Source organism: Chlorocebus sabaeus, chromosome 24 (assembly GCF_047675955.1).
Source record: "Chlorocebus sabaeus isolate Y175 chromosome 24, mChlSab1.0.hap1, whole genome shotgun sequence".
NCBI lineage: Eukaryota > Metazoa > Chordata > Mammalia > Primates > Cercopithecidae > Chlorocebus > Chlorocebus sabaeus.
The window spans coordinates 69,298,989-69,313,468 of record NC_132927.1 but is presented as its reverse complement, the minus strand read 5'-3'; the positions used below and the strand labels follow the sequence as shown (position 1 = coordinate 69,313,468).

At 52.6% G+C, this 14,480-nt stretch overlaps 1 protein-coding gene across 3 annotated transcripts in view; it reads left to right on the top strand.

The window, feature by feature from the left end:
* Positions 1-14,480, top strand: part of ITPK1 (inositol-tetrakisphosphate 1-kinase) — a 180,109-nt gene that overhangs the window by 95,161 nt on the left and 70,468 nt on the right. For 2 of the 3 annotated variants that reach the window (XM_073011279.1, XM_037984412.2), the window contains exon 3: positions 10,269-10,394. In XM_073011279.1, the coding sequence (XP_072867380.1) occupies positions 10,269-10,394 (126 nt within the window). Of the gene's footprint in view, positions 1-10,268; positions 10,395-14,310; positions 14,472-14,480 lie in introns of those variants that run through there. The other variant, XM_037984415.2, reaches the window with a different exon arrangement.

Below are 14,480 nucleotides of genomic sequence, written 5' to 3'. Positions count from 1 at the left end.
CTCCCCTGTGGTGGCTGCCACTCTGACCGGTTTCTTGTGCACATCCCCACATACTCTGTGCATATCCAGTAAGATCTCACTTAAGTCTTTGATAGGTTCTTGAGGACTGTGACTTTAAACAAAACATATAATGAAACCAATTTTTTTCTCACTGTTGTAAAAAAGTGACGTTGAAGGAATTGATGTTATTTGAGGACCTGCTGTACAATTCAGTTGATGCCGCACCCTCCAAGAACCTATCCCCAATGTTCAGTGAAGACTTACTGTACAGGCAAATGTTGATTTTGTGTAACCCTTTTTTTCCCTCCCCATACATATTCTAGCGTCCTATACTCAGTGATCGGCACCTTCTTGGAGATCTTTCCATGTCACTACAGAAAGCACTCCCCGTTCTCTTCTGTGGCAGCATGGTCTTCCACCATATGGGTCATCATAAGTGATTCAGTCCCTTCTTGTTGGACTTTTATTTAGTTATTAATTTTTGGCGATTACAAACAGTGCAGCAATGTGTGTAAGTGCCTATGTGGGTGAGTTCACCCTGTGGGATCAGCTCCTGGAAGTGGGACTCCTGGATGAGAAAGGTTATGCATTTAAATTGTGACAGATATTACCGACTTGCTGCCTGTTAAGATGGTCAGATTCACATCCCCCCAGCCCTGGCCGACACACGTGTTATCTGTCTCTCCGACTTTCAATAATCTGGTACATAAAAAAATGATATCCTAATGTAGTTATAATTCGCATTTGTTGTATGAATGAGGTTGAGTATTTTCTAGTACTTATATATTGGGAGCCTTTTGTAGTTAATTTTCTGTACTTACATTCAAACATATCTTTTGTTCATGTTTTCTGTTGTGTTAGGTTGTCTTTTTTAAAAAAATCAGTTTGTACGATCTTAATTATATTTGAGAGAGATTAGTCATTTGTGATATGAGCTGCAAATATAATAATGTGGTGTTCCTGGTTAAGAGGATTCATGACCAAACCATGGGTTTTCCTTAAATTGATACATAAATATAACTAATTCTCCATCCAAACCCTATTCTTTTTTTCTTTTTTTTAGACAAGGTCTCACTCTGTCACCCAGGCTGGGGTGCAGTGGTGCAATCTGTGCTCAAACCACGCTCCCGCCTCAGCCTCCTGAGTAGAATGATAGACATGGGCATGTGTGCACCACCAGCCTGGCTAATTTTTGTATTTTTTTAGAGATGGGGTCTCACTCTGTCATCTAGGCTGGTCTCAAACTCCTGGACTCAGGCAATCCACCTGCCTTGGCCTTCCAAAGTGCTGGGATTACAGGCGTGAGCCACTGCTCCCAGCTCCAAGTCCTGTTTGTAAGGGTGTGTAGGAAAAATAAATGAGCATGACTGGTCAGGAAAATTGTGAAAAATGGAGGACCTAGCTCTTATTGGCATTAAACTGTATTATGAAGCTATTGTAATTAAAACAGTGTGGAAAAAAGAAAACCAAACCAAATCAATGTGGTATTGATGCAAGACAAATTAATGGAGAGTACAAAATATGTAGGAATTATGAAAATATTGGCATTTGAAAACAGTGGGTAAAAGATGGGTAAGTAAATGTTGTTGAGACACTTGAGTGCCCGTCGGGAAGAAAATGTACACAGATGCACACCTCAGTCTTCCACTGAAACAACTCCTGGTGGATCCAAGATTTAATGATAACAACTTAAAATGTAAAAATAGTTGAGAAAACCATGGGCTGATTTAAAAAACAGTCTAGGGAGCAAAGATCAAAAGATGAAAATATTTATACATTTGAATTACAGAAAAGTCAAGATTTTATGCCTGGCAAAACCACCACAACTAAAATAGAATGACAACAACGTGGGCGGTGCTAGGCCTTACCACTGCCTGCTTGCCCCCACAGCCTCCGTTCCTGCCCTTGTTTTCCGGGTTGGGATGCTGGTGCCAGGCCCTTCAGCTTGGAGAGTTTCACGAAGCTGACAGTGGTGTGCTGTGCTGGTGGCTGGCAGGATGGAAAGACCCTGATTCCAGCCCTGGACAGGCTCTCGCTTCCTGACCCAGGTGGCTCTCAGGAGATGGTGTGGTTGAAAACTTGAGGCCTGCCAACTAGGATTTCAGAATTGTCCTCTTCTCCTGGAGCTGGGGCAAGTCTGGGTTGGCAACGCTATGCTTGTGGGTGCTTCCCTGCTTCTGGCCCCCTCAGATTGTATCTCAGACCACATGACAGCTGCCCCCAGTCTCACTCCCTGCAAGTCAGGAAAGGACGTCCAGCCAGCTGTGTTGTCAGCCCAGTCCCCTTCCTGATGAAGGCAGAAGGCTCAGGAGCCTGTGTCCTGGAGCCACAGGGACCTGGGGGTGTTGGGGGAGATTTGCTGGTTATATAGCCTGAGTTCGGTTGTTTTTCCTCTTGACTTCCTTGCTTCATGTGTGAAATGGCGACAGTGGCCTCTGCCTCCTAAGGACGTGGAGTTTACGTACTTAGGAGATTAGGTCTGTCATTTGCTCAGTGCAGCACCTGGAATATAAGGGCCCCGGTAGTTCTGGTGGAGGTGATGATCAGAATCATGCTGGTGGAAAGCCAAAGGAGGCCAGAGAACATTCAGCCTCATGTGAGGAAGAAAGTCCTATTTGCTGACACCAGTGCAGCATAGTCAGCTCTGGTCATAGAGGGAAGTGATCGACGGCTGGCCCTGGCTGTGTGCTCATCACGACTATAGGAAGGATATTTCTTTACCCTCACTCCGCAGGCGAGGAAGCAGGCTTGGGGAGGGGAGGGATGTACCCTTTCCCAGGCTGCACAGCTGGAGGCTCAGCCCCTGCCCTCTGACCCCTGGGCATCATCCTTCTCCCTGGGGAGGGAGCACCTCTGTGCTTGTGGTGGCCTGGGAAGAAGAGCATTGGCCACCCATGGAGGAGTGCTGCGGGCAAGAGGATTCTGCAAGTTCCTTCCTCCAGGCCTGGCAACAGGAGGTTAATGTGTGGGATCCTCTCCGCTCTCCCCACAACACACACAGAGAGCGGTCAGACTTTGTTACGTGGCCTCTGATTCCTGCCTTGTGGGTCCAGATCTGCCAGCCCTTTTATGCCCCTTTTTTTTTCTTTTTCTGCCAGCCTGTGATTCATACTTTCCCCCCAGGACAGGACTAGATTGGTGCCTGGCAACAGAGGGAGGGGTTAGCTCCTATCAGCTCTTGACTGTAGCCTCTCAGGTGCCACCGTGAACAATAACACAGATGAAGCAGCCCCTCGGCTAAGACACATGGATCGAGGGACTCATCTGGCAGATTGAGGGGACTGCTGGGGTGAGCTTTCCTGGGATGCTGGGGAGTAGCCACGTCCGTGATATGGCTCTATTGAGGCTCCTGCCTTCTGCTCCTAAGGACTCTGACAAGTTATCTTCCTTTTACAGGATAAATCCCCATTCCTCTCTCATCCAAATACTAAACTACAATGTGAAAAAAGTCACAACTAAATTCCGTTCTCAACCTTGCAGTTACCTGTCGGGGCCTATTTGCCTTAATCTGCTTTTCTCCCCTTCCCTTTCCCTTCCCTTCCATCCTTCCTTTGTTTCAACAAATGAAAAAGAAAAGCTTGGGGTAGGGGGACCACCTATTTTATGAGGACAGATTAGGTTGTGCTGTATTTACCCACAGCCTCAGAATCTTAGCTGAAAACCGTGGGTTATTCCGCACTCATGCCACATGTCCACGGGGCCAGCTAGAGGCTCTGTCCATCTTGTTCACTCAGAGATCCACAGCTGAGCAGCCGTATCTGGAAGGTCGCTGGTCTTGCACCAGAGGGGAGAGAGGGCTCTGGAGACCTCACTCCTGCAGTTACGGGCTCTGCCCAGGAAACAGCATGTTCTGTTTTCACTCACAGCTCATTGGCCACAACGAGTCACATGATCACCCATTTACCAGGGATTCAGGAAGTGCAGTCCTGCCTTGTGTCCAGAAAAGGGGCTGATAGGCCAGGTGTGGTGGCTCACACCTGTAATCCCAGCACTTTGGGAGGCCAAGGTGGGCAGATCACGTGAGGTCGGAAGTTTGAGACCAGCCTGGCCAAACATGGTGAAACCCAGCACATCTCTACAAAACAAACAAACAAAAACAGAAAAGCGGCTGCTACCCACAGTCCTTTTATTTTCATATTCTGGGTTTTCTTATCAGCCTTTTCCACAGTAAGTGTTGGTTCATGTGGTTGTAATTCAAGCACCTACCCTTATCTCTATCAAGACCTCTTCATTGTCATCTCAGTGACTGCTTTTGTTGTTGTTGTTGTCATTTTTTAAGAGATATGGCCAGGCACAGTGGCTCACGCCTGTAATCCCAGCACTGTGGGAGGCTGAGGCAGGTGAATCACTTGAGTTTAGGAGTTCAAGACCAGCCTGGCCAACATGGTGAAACCCATCTCTACTAAGAATACAAAAACTAGCTGGGTGTGGTGGTGTACGCTTGTAATCCCAGCTACTCGGGAAGCTAGGCCAGAGAATTGCTTGGATCCGGGAGGCGGAGGTTGCATTGAGTGGAGATCATGCCAGTGTACTCCAGCCTTGATGGTAGACCAAGACTCTGTCTCAAAAGAAAAAAAAAAAAAGATGCGATTGTGCCATGTTGGCCAGGGTGGATTCAAACTCCTGCGCTGAAACGATCCTCCCACCTCAGCCTCATGAGTAGCTGGGATTAAAGGTGTGCCCCACTGTGCCCAGCCACACCATCTCAGTGGCTTGTGACTGGCCCTTTGTGGTGGCATGCCCAGCATTAGCCAGCACCCCATTTTCGCACATGCGCTCTGTGTCTTTTCTCTTGTCAGTATGTGGTCAGTGACTCTCCCTAGGCCAGAAGTGGCCTTCACCTGTTGATCATTTCCTTAGGCCAGCATCCCAGGAGTGGGTGTGCTTATCCTTTGCCTGCTCTTGGACTTGGCCCTCCAACACCCAGTGTTGAGAACGCAGAACAGGACTGGCCCTTCCTGAGAACTCAGGGCCAGTCCTATTCTTAAGGAGCTGTGCTTGCTGAATGGGTGTAACTTTTCTGGGTCTAATGTCAGCTCATAAATTCCCAGAACTTCGGCTCTACAAGGTAGCACCATCCTCAGGCCATTTAGTTGTCTTGACCCTTTATCTTATAGAGAAAAGTTACCCACTCTTATGCCTTCACGAGTTTGCTGTTTCTTCCCACTACCTGAGTAATTGGAAACCAGTTACTCAGGAATCAGGGAATTGGGTCAGAGAGCGTTTTCAACAGCTTCCCTCCCCAGCCTGGGGCAGAGGCTGCTAGGGTGACCTGTACTGTCCTTGTCCCAGCCTGCTGGTCTTGGTGGCAGCCCCCGGTGACCTCTAGCTCTTAACCTCTCTGGAGCTCCTTTGAGAGTGAGAGTTGTACTTGCCAGGGGAAGGCCTCCATCTCCTCTTTTCCAGGCTTCGTTTGGAATCAAACCCATTGAAAACACACCACTGGCATGGAGTCCTCCAAGGCCAAGCTCCTTTCTTTTTGTTTTTGTTTTTGTTTTTGTTTTTGAGTGAGGATCTTATTCTGTCTCCCAAGCTTGAGTGCAGTGGCGTGATAGCTCACTGTAACCTCTGCCTCCTGGGTTCCAGCAATTCTCCCACCTCAGCCTCCCAAGGAGCTAGGACTACAGGTGCCCATCACCACACCTGGCTAATTTTTGTGTTGTTTGGTAGAGATGGGGTTTCGCCATTTTGGCCAGGCTGGTCTCAAACTCCTGACCTCAAGTGATCTGCCCGCCTGGCCTCCCGAAGTGCTGGGATTACAGGCACTAGCCACTATGTCCGGCCACAGCGTCCTTTTTGAAGTCTGTCCATGAGGTTTCCAGATCTGACTTTTCTTTCTGGAGAGACCTGCTTCTGCTTGGCAAGGCCTTTGAACTTTGGCGATGGCAGTTCTGTCCCAGATTCTCAGATCCATGGAGAGGTCAGAGGAATAAGTCAGACTTCAGCCCTCTCACCCTTTATTGGTTGGGACAAAACTTTTGGGAAGTTTCCATTGGTCAGTAATAATAAGAATAGTAAGTATAGGGAAATACAATAGCTGACATTTATTGAGTGTCACTGGCTAGGTACTGCTAAGAGTGGGTGTGAAGTTGTGAGATTGTGACATGTTATTTAACCACCCTGCGCCTTTCATGAGTCCCCATCTCAGACCATTGTGAGAATTGAGTGACTCACTGCATGTAAAGTGCTTAGAGCAGAGCCTGGCACCAAGCAGGTGTGCAAGAGCTGGGTGCTAGTGCTGGGATCGCGAGGCTTCTTGCTTTAAAGACAAGGAAACTGAGATTCCTAGAGGATGGTGGCGACACAGCCCTCTCCATTACCTGAGTAATTGGAAACTAGTTACTGAGAAATTGAGGAATTGGGTCAGAAAGATTATATGATACCACAGAGGAAGAGCAGCCTCCAGCTCTGGAGCAGGAGACAGTGGACTAAAGAATCAGCTTCATAACTGGGGTTATGGTGCAATCTTGGAGGGATGTGCAAAGCGTTCTGGGGCTATGGGGAACACAAGGGAGCCACTAATTCTTCCTGTTTGGGCTGAGATGAGTTGAGAAATGTGAAAGAGGATTGAACTTTTGCTCTGGGACTCTTAACAATCCTGTGAGGTGCAGGGAAGGGTTAATAGCACCCTCATTTTATGACTGGGGAAACGGAGGTACTCCACAGCTCAGTGACCTGCTCTTGTTCAGAAGCTGGTGGATTGGGGATGGGTTTCTAGGCCTGTCTACCTGGCCACCCCTCCCCAGTTCCAGGTCCTGGGAGAGACGGAGCGTCAGGACCTAGCTCAGCGTGGTTACCAGGCTGGGTACGATTGGGTTAATCATTTTGGAAGTCAAAGAGGACTTTGGGGCCACTGGGGTTTGCAGGCCTTTGTCCCGTCTCCCGGCCCTGCCCCCACCTCTAGTAAGTCTCTGCCTTCGTCCCTGAGGGAAACAGTGGCCCCTTGTTTTCTCCGAGTTCTGAACTCCAAGCGCCACACAGAGCAGGATCCAGCATGGGCCCTGCAAGATGGCGTGACTTGGAAACAGAGCACCCACAGACCTCAGGCCCCGGCGGGCAGCCTTTCATTGAGACACTCTTGCTCCTGCTGAGAGGGACAATCCAGACCCCATCCTCTGAGGAGGACAAGAAGCCCCCGGGAATGTTCTCTTTTCTGGGGGCAGAGTGTGGTCAGAAAAGCAGAATGACAACCTTGAAATGAGTTCCTGTCCCCATGGCATCTGCGAGACACGCCTCTGTGGTGCCCTTCCCCCTCGGGCATCCCCCTGCACAGCGTCCTTTCCTCCATGGCCTCCCCAGTCTCAGGAGCTGGGCCCTTTCTCCTATAGGGCCGCACCCAAGGGCCCGTCTCTTTTCCAGCCAGCGGAGGGAGACCTCGGCCCGTTTGCAGTGTGTTCAGGGGACAGACCCCTTCAGAGCAGTTGTGGCATGTCAGGCACCTGAGGAAGAGCCACCAGAGCTGCCAACAACCCTGCTGGTACCCAGCACAGATGCCATAGCGAGAGGCAGCCGCACCTGAGAGCGGCCTAGGCCTGATGTGTGTCCCAAGCTGCTCTTCTCACAAAAGGGTTTTACTGGCATGAAAATGCTTGGAAAATACACAAAGGAGGGTGGCCCGTTTCCAGAGCTCAGCTGTTTACCTTCAGTGGCGCGCCGGGGATGCGGAGAGCTTATTTTCCAAACAGCCACGGTTGTCAGGTCTACGGGCCTCAGGCTGATGCCAGGCGAGGACACCAGGGCGTCCCCTCTGCTCACCTCCTTCCCCAGCACCAAGGGAACCCCACAGTTTCTCCCAGGCAGGGAAACCTAGAGGGCTGTCTGGAGATGTGGTGTCCCGTCTCCCTGGTGGGCCTGGGGGTTCTGCAGGCCCGGATGCGTCGCTCCTGTGGCCCGGCTCCCCCTGCGCTCGTAGCTGTCTTGGCCTCTCGTTTGTGGTGCCTGTCCCACTGGAGCCACAGACTGTAGTGGAAATGGGTTGGTGTTTGGCTCTGTCTGAGAGCCCAGTGTTCTCTGCCCATGGCCTCTCTACCTTCCTTCAGATTCTGCTTTTTCTGGGAAGAGGTGTTGGGTGGAGTGTGATTTGGAATCTGTGATGAGAGCCCAGCAAAGCTCTTACAGTTTCTTCTTTCTATCAAAGGGGAAACTGAGGCCCCAGGGGATGGCGAGCCCAAGTCAGCGGGCTGCTTGTGGAGGCTGACACGTGGGCATTGCTGCACAGTCTCTATCCTGGCCACTCCACCTGCATGGCCCTGCTTGGTCATTTTCCTTCCTGGGCCGTTGGTGTCCTGGTCTGTGCAGCAGGGAGCGTCTTCCCCGGCCCCTGGGCTTGCCGTGAGGATGAGCCAATGCCAGGTCTCAGGAGATACTGGGAAGTGTCTTTCCCATCCCCTTCTTCACCCAAGAGCCCCAGAGATGGGCAACTTCTCAGCTAGCCTGGTTTTGGTTTTATTTTGTGTTGTTTTGTACACAGGCCTGTCACCATGGGGAGGGAGCAGCATTCCTTAGTAGTTTCTTATTGTGAGGTCTAAAGGATTTTTTTTTTATATATAGGGGAAATCCCTTAACATCTTTCCTGGCAAACAGTAAGAAAGACGAGTTAAAGACACCAGCAGACGAGAGCTGCCGCGTTCCGGGGGTGCAACGGAGAAGAGTTTAGTAAGGGACCATCACATGGTGCGGGCAGGCCTGAGAGCCAGCACAGGACAAAGTTCCCTGCTAACAAGCCCTGAGAGCTGTCACCACCCCTGGGCCTGAGGGGACAAGGGGACCAAAATGTACCTGGAGCCATAGGGAAGGCGGTAGTATTGAGAGAGGGGCTGCCCTGCTCCATGGGGGCTGTGACTCCTGCCAGAAATATGGCAGGGGGTCGGGGCGTGAGGATGCTGCAAGTACACCCCTCCCTCTCTCCTTCTTGCCCATCTTCTCTTGTGCCTCCAGTTGGCCCGACTTGGCCAGAGGAGAAGGCAGCCAGGTGGTTGTGGCCTTAGAGGACAGCTGCCTAGGGCACAGAGCAGACATGGGGAGCGGGGTTGTGGGGACAGGCAGCGGGGGAATGGAGTGAGAAGCACAGCCTGAGATCTGAATTTGTGTCCCCGCTCCACCGCCTTCCTGCTGTGAGACCCTAGGCAGGTTTTTAAAGTCTCCGTCCTCCACTTTCCTCATTTGTAAAATCACTTCTCGTAGTGGTTGTTAAATACAATGAAAGAAATGCACGCAAGCTTTGAGCGTGGTGCCGACTGCCAGTGACCATTTGTAGTTGTCATTATGATGTCTTTAGTAACATCTTTAAAACAGTCAGCCTTGAATCCTGGAGGGAAACCCACTTGGGGGTGGGGATGAGAGCAGGGGTGGGGCTTGTGACCTTCTCTGGCCTCTGCTGAGGCCAAATTGGGGGTCAGCCAGGTGCCGGGCTGGCGCCGCTGCCTCCGAGGCACTGGCCTTGCAGGTGGTGGTGGCTGTGGGCCGGGAGGGAGGCATGTGGCAGGCCAGGCAGCGGGTGTCAGGCTGCCCCGGCTTTTGGCAGGTGTTCCTGTCTTGGGGTCAGGTGACGCTGACTGTCTGTTGGCCAGAGGCCTTGGGGACTGATCATCCCAACCTCAGGCACTTGCAAAAATAAACACCTTCCCCAGCAAAGCAGGGGAGCAGCGTGGAACAGATTGCAGGCAGCCCTGCACGCCTTCGCTTCTCCCGATGAGCCCAGATTTCAGTGTGAAGTGCAAGCGGCTGGTCGCTCGAAGCAGCAACTTCTAGATTCCTGAGGACCACAGCTTTGCCAAGACTTTTTATAGGTTAGCAGAAGCAGTATCCGCTTAGATCTAAGTTCTGATCAGGCTGTGTGACGTTAGTCATTTACTTAACCCCTTGGAGCCCTAGTTTCCCTAGGTGGTTGGGCAGATGGGACGTGTTCAGAAAAGCCTTTCTCTGTAAAGCCATTTCTCAGCATCACTTGCCTGGCCTGTTGACACTGTCGCCTTGATTCCTCTTATGTGTCTTCTGCGTCCTGGGTAGCGTGGGGCTTGGGGAACAGAAGTAAAAACGTGGGCCGTGCCCTTGAGGAGTTAGCAGGAGAGAAGAGTTGTGGGGTCTTGGAGGGTTTGTCCTGCTTGTCCTGTCTATATTTTCCATGTCAGCCCTCCTGCCCCATCTCCAGAGTGCTACAGGGAGGCTCGAGGGTCCTCTGGTGATGTGCCCCGGGGTGGACAAGAGGATGGGGGCAGTGGACTTAGGTGCTGAAGTTGTTGCTTTTGTCTGTGTTCCCTGCCTCGCAGCTGAACCTGAGCCGGCCAATTGAGGAGCAGGGCCCCCTGGACGTCATCATCCACAAGCTGACCGACGTCATCCTTGAAGCTGACCAGAATGATAGCCAGTCCCTGGAGTTGGTGCACAGGTTTCAGGTGAGTGAGGACCATGTAGCCCTTGGCTGTGGCATTTTCAGGAGGAGGAGGGGAGGCCCTGGAATGGCCGTGGGCGTGTTTAGGGCGGTAGCGGCTCTCTGGAGGTATAGTCTGGAGAAATGGCTCTGCCACTGGCGAGACATGGGCTTGTGGGCAGGTGCTTTGTGCGTCCTCAGTGTCCTCGGGTGTAGCATGGGGACTGAACCAGGTCATGGTTGGGCCGTCTCCACCCCCTGGCTGTGTAGACATGGTTTACTGATGAGGCACCACTGAGTTCTAGTGTGGCCTCCACGCCCTCAGCACAGGTACGCACAGCCCTTTCCCCCGGCTCGGGTGGGCACAAGGGATGGAACCCTTTTGTTGCCCTTAATAAAGGGGACCCCCGAGGGCCTTTGAACTGAGTCCTGCCTTGGTGGAGAACCCTGCCTCTGCCCGTTACTTTGACCTGGGTACTCAGCTTTGAGCACAGCCAGAGGTATCTTGCTGAGTCCCTTGGTCACTTCCCTGTCCCCACCCTACTTCCCCAGCAGCCTCCCAGGTCCTGACCGCACAGTGACCTGCCCACCGCCTTGGGGTTCTCATGCTGGCTACTGACTTGTTCTGTGTTCTTTCTGTTGTGGACAAGAACATGATTCTGTCCTCTGGAAAGCGGCTCAGAGGTCATGAAAAACAAAGTTGTATTGTCAGTGAAAATGCAGGCAAGATGGTAGCTGTTTTAGGGCCTGTCTGGTGGGATGGGGATGCCTGAGCTGGGGTTTCCAGCGTGTGATAGGAGCAGATTTGGTGCCTTACTTTTCTTCATCAGGACAAAGGGCATTTCGCCCGCCTCCTGGTCATCCACTGTCGCCGTCCTGCTGACACTATTTTCTCCCTGTGTGTTTGGGGTTGGCCACCTTGGCCCCTCTTGCTTCCCTGGGGCTCTCACCCTGTTCCTTGGCCAACTCCTTGCTGCACATTCCTGCTTCCCACCAGGAAGTGGCCCCAGAGGCAGGTGCAGTCTGCTCCCGGCCTTCCCTGCTCAGGGGCAGGGCATGTCACACGTTACGCCCTCCAGGGCGTCTGCCCTGCCAGTGGCCCCAAGTACATTCCACTTGCTGGACACTGTCTCCTTCATTGGATTGGAGACTGTGGGAAAAACATGGTTGGGCTCCTCTGTGACCTCATGGAGCCTCAGTTTCCTTATTTTTAAAATGGGTGCTAGGAATAAGAAAAGCTCAGACCATGTTGGGAGGAGTGTACTGGGGCTCGATGGGAACTAGACAGAGGAGCAGTGTGCCCTGATGATGCACTGCTTCCTGAGCCCGTGTCCCATGCCAGGGCTGGGCTGATCAACACTCACCCACGTGCTGCATTTGATCCCCACAGCCTTGGTGCAGACTCACCAGCCTTGTTGATAAGCAGGAAGCGGAGGCATGGGGACATGTGCAGCTTGTCCACAGGGAGCCGGCAGAGCCGGGGGTCAGTCTTGACTTTCTCAGGTGAGCCACTGCTCATCCTGGGGGCTTGCTGTTCTGTTCCTCTCTGGCCCCAGCCTACACAACTGTCCTGGGGTGTGGTCCCAGCCAATCCAAGTCACACAGCAACTTTCCCCTGAGCCATTTGCTCCTGCCTCACCCCCGTCTCCTTCAGAAGGCCCCCGAGTCCCCAGTTCATGTTCCTATGGTGCCCTCGGGGGACATTTTCTGGAGGAGCACAGCCATGCCTGGGCTGCCGCACAGCCCTTTGGTGCAGGGATAGCGCGTCTCTTGCTGAGTCCATCTGGGGGACAGTGGCCTTCCAGATACCTGATTACCGTTACCTCCGAAAGCACTGCAGAGCAGTTACCGCATACCAGGCCCTGCTGGAAAACGCTTCACGGTGGTTGACCCACCTGCTCCCGTAAGCTGTAAGGTTCGATGATTCCTGTCCTGTGGATGAGGAAGCAGGTGCAGGGCAACTAGAAAGTGGTCCAGGTAGGATTAGAGCCTGCGCTAGCTTGCTCTCCTCACGTGCTGTGTGGCCTCTCCAGAGACGGATGAGGTGGAGGACTTGGGAGTCAAACTGTCTTCAAGGCAGATCCTTGCTCCAAAACTTAGGAGCCACTTGCCTCCCCCTAGCCTCAGTTCCTTCCTCCTTGGGTGGGCAGGTTGCTGGGAGGAGTAAACGCCTGTGGGTGTGAAGTTCCCGTTGTAGCTGAGTGCCACTTCATCACACCCACACGGTTGCTCTTCCTAGAGAGAGGGCCACAGCTCCCGGCTAGCCTGGGCCCGGAGTTCTGGAACATCTGCTCCCAGGCTCTTATCCCTCTTGCCTGCTCCCCAGACACACACACAGCCCACAGCCCAGGCAGATGATGTCCAAACAGTGAATGAGAGTGCCCACTGTGTTCCTTTTCTGGGCAGAAAAGAATATTAACAGGGAGAATGTGTGGAGGGCAGCATGGGGACCTGTGGCTTAAGGCTGTCAGGCAGCCACAGATATGTTTCTCAGGTAGGGTCTTGGCTGGGTCTTGGAGGATGGTTGCTATGACCTCACTATAACCTCCCAGCACCAGTATTTCTGGGATAAATTTTCATCGCCGTCTATGCTTCAGTAAGAAGCCGGATATCTGATAAAGTGGGAAGTTTCCTCCTTTGTGAAGAGAACAATCCTTTGGGGAAAAGGGTGCGGGGCTGCACTTTCCAGAGGCCCCAGGAGAGAGGAGGCAGGCGGGGCTGGCACAGAGAAGGACCGAGAGGCACTGGGATGGGGGCCGGGGAAGAGGCTTCCTCCTACCACTGGTCACTGGGCTGTCAGCGTTGACCGTCCCCCTCTCTCTGCCATAAGATGCAAGTTCAGAGCCAGACCATGTAAACCCAGGGAGGCGGATACTTGACCTCAGTCGTGCCCTTTCTTTTCAGATTTTGGTTTCAAATTTTATTTTCCAGGCATTAACAAGGAGGCATGAGTGTGGTTTGAGGACTGGGAGGGATAGGGGTGCTACAGGCAGAGGCAGGGGAAGCAGCACGCAAAGCAGGGGGTCCTCACATTTTGTTGTGAGCAGGAAAACAGAGGCAAGATGCTTTGCCCCAGGAGGGGCTCAGCTGGAAGGGCCTTCTCCACAGGCCATATTCAGGTCCTGGGAGGAAGGAGGAAGTGGTTTGGGGCTGTGTGGGTGGAGAAAAAGAAATTTCTGAGATGTTCCTCAGGGCCCCGGAGCACTGCACCAGGCTGCCTCTGCGAAAGCTCTGGTCCCCAGGGAGGGAAGAAATTCCCAGTCAGGAGGCCGTGCCTGCTTCTGGCTGCCCTGGTGGGCAGGTGGAGGGTGTGGGCCAGAGACTTACTGCAGAACTTTAAAGCTGCTGGTCACCGAACCTTCACCACTGCCCCAGGGTTTTGGATTTTTTTTGTTTGTGTTTGTTTGTTTTTTGCGTATTTTTGATTTTTTGTGTGTTTTTGGCTTCTAAATGGCTTGGCTCGGAGACTAGGTTGGGATGATTCAGTTGTTTTTCTGTTCCAAGGTTCACGTGGAGCCAGCAGCCTGGTGCCTCTGAGGCTCTGCCTGAGGTTTGGTTCTCGGTGTGCAGACCCAGACAGGGGCCCCCAGGGCCTGGCCACATGGGCAAGTGGGGCTGGCGTGCCAAGAGGATCCCTGCCCTGGGCCTGGGGACACTAGGGGCCTCCTGGCCTGGTGAGTGGCTTCCCCAGGGGAGCAACATGAGCCTTCTCCTCGCCGTGGCGCCCAGAGCCATCTGCCAGGTGTGGACGCAGGGTGGGAGGAAAGGGGCCCGCCCTCCTTTTCTGCTGCCCCTTCTAGCCCCAGAATTGCCTCTGAAGGGCTGCAGTGATTGTAATCCATGGGTCATGTGGGGCTGCCTCGGGGGACCTTCCTGGGGTTCTGCCTGAATAAGCTTAGAACTAACAAGGAGGTTTCAGTCTCAACTGCTGCCTCTTCCCTGTCTTTATCAGAAGGACGGTAATTGTCCCCCAGATGTTCCCTGAACTCCCAGTCTGCAGACAGACTGCAAGGAGAGGGTCCTCTGCAGTAGCCCAGGAGCTCCTGGCCAAGAGGGGAGGCTGGCGGGCAGACCCAGAACTGACCTCAGTGCACCTAAAGTGGTGAGTTAG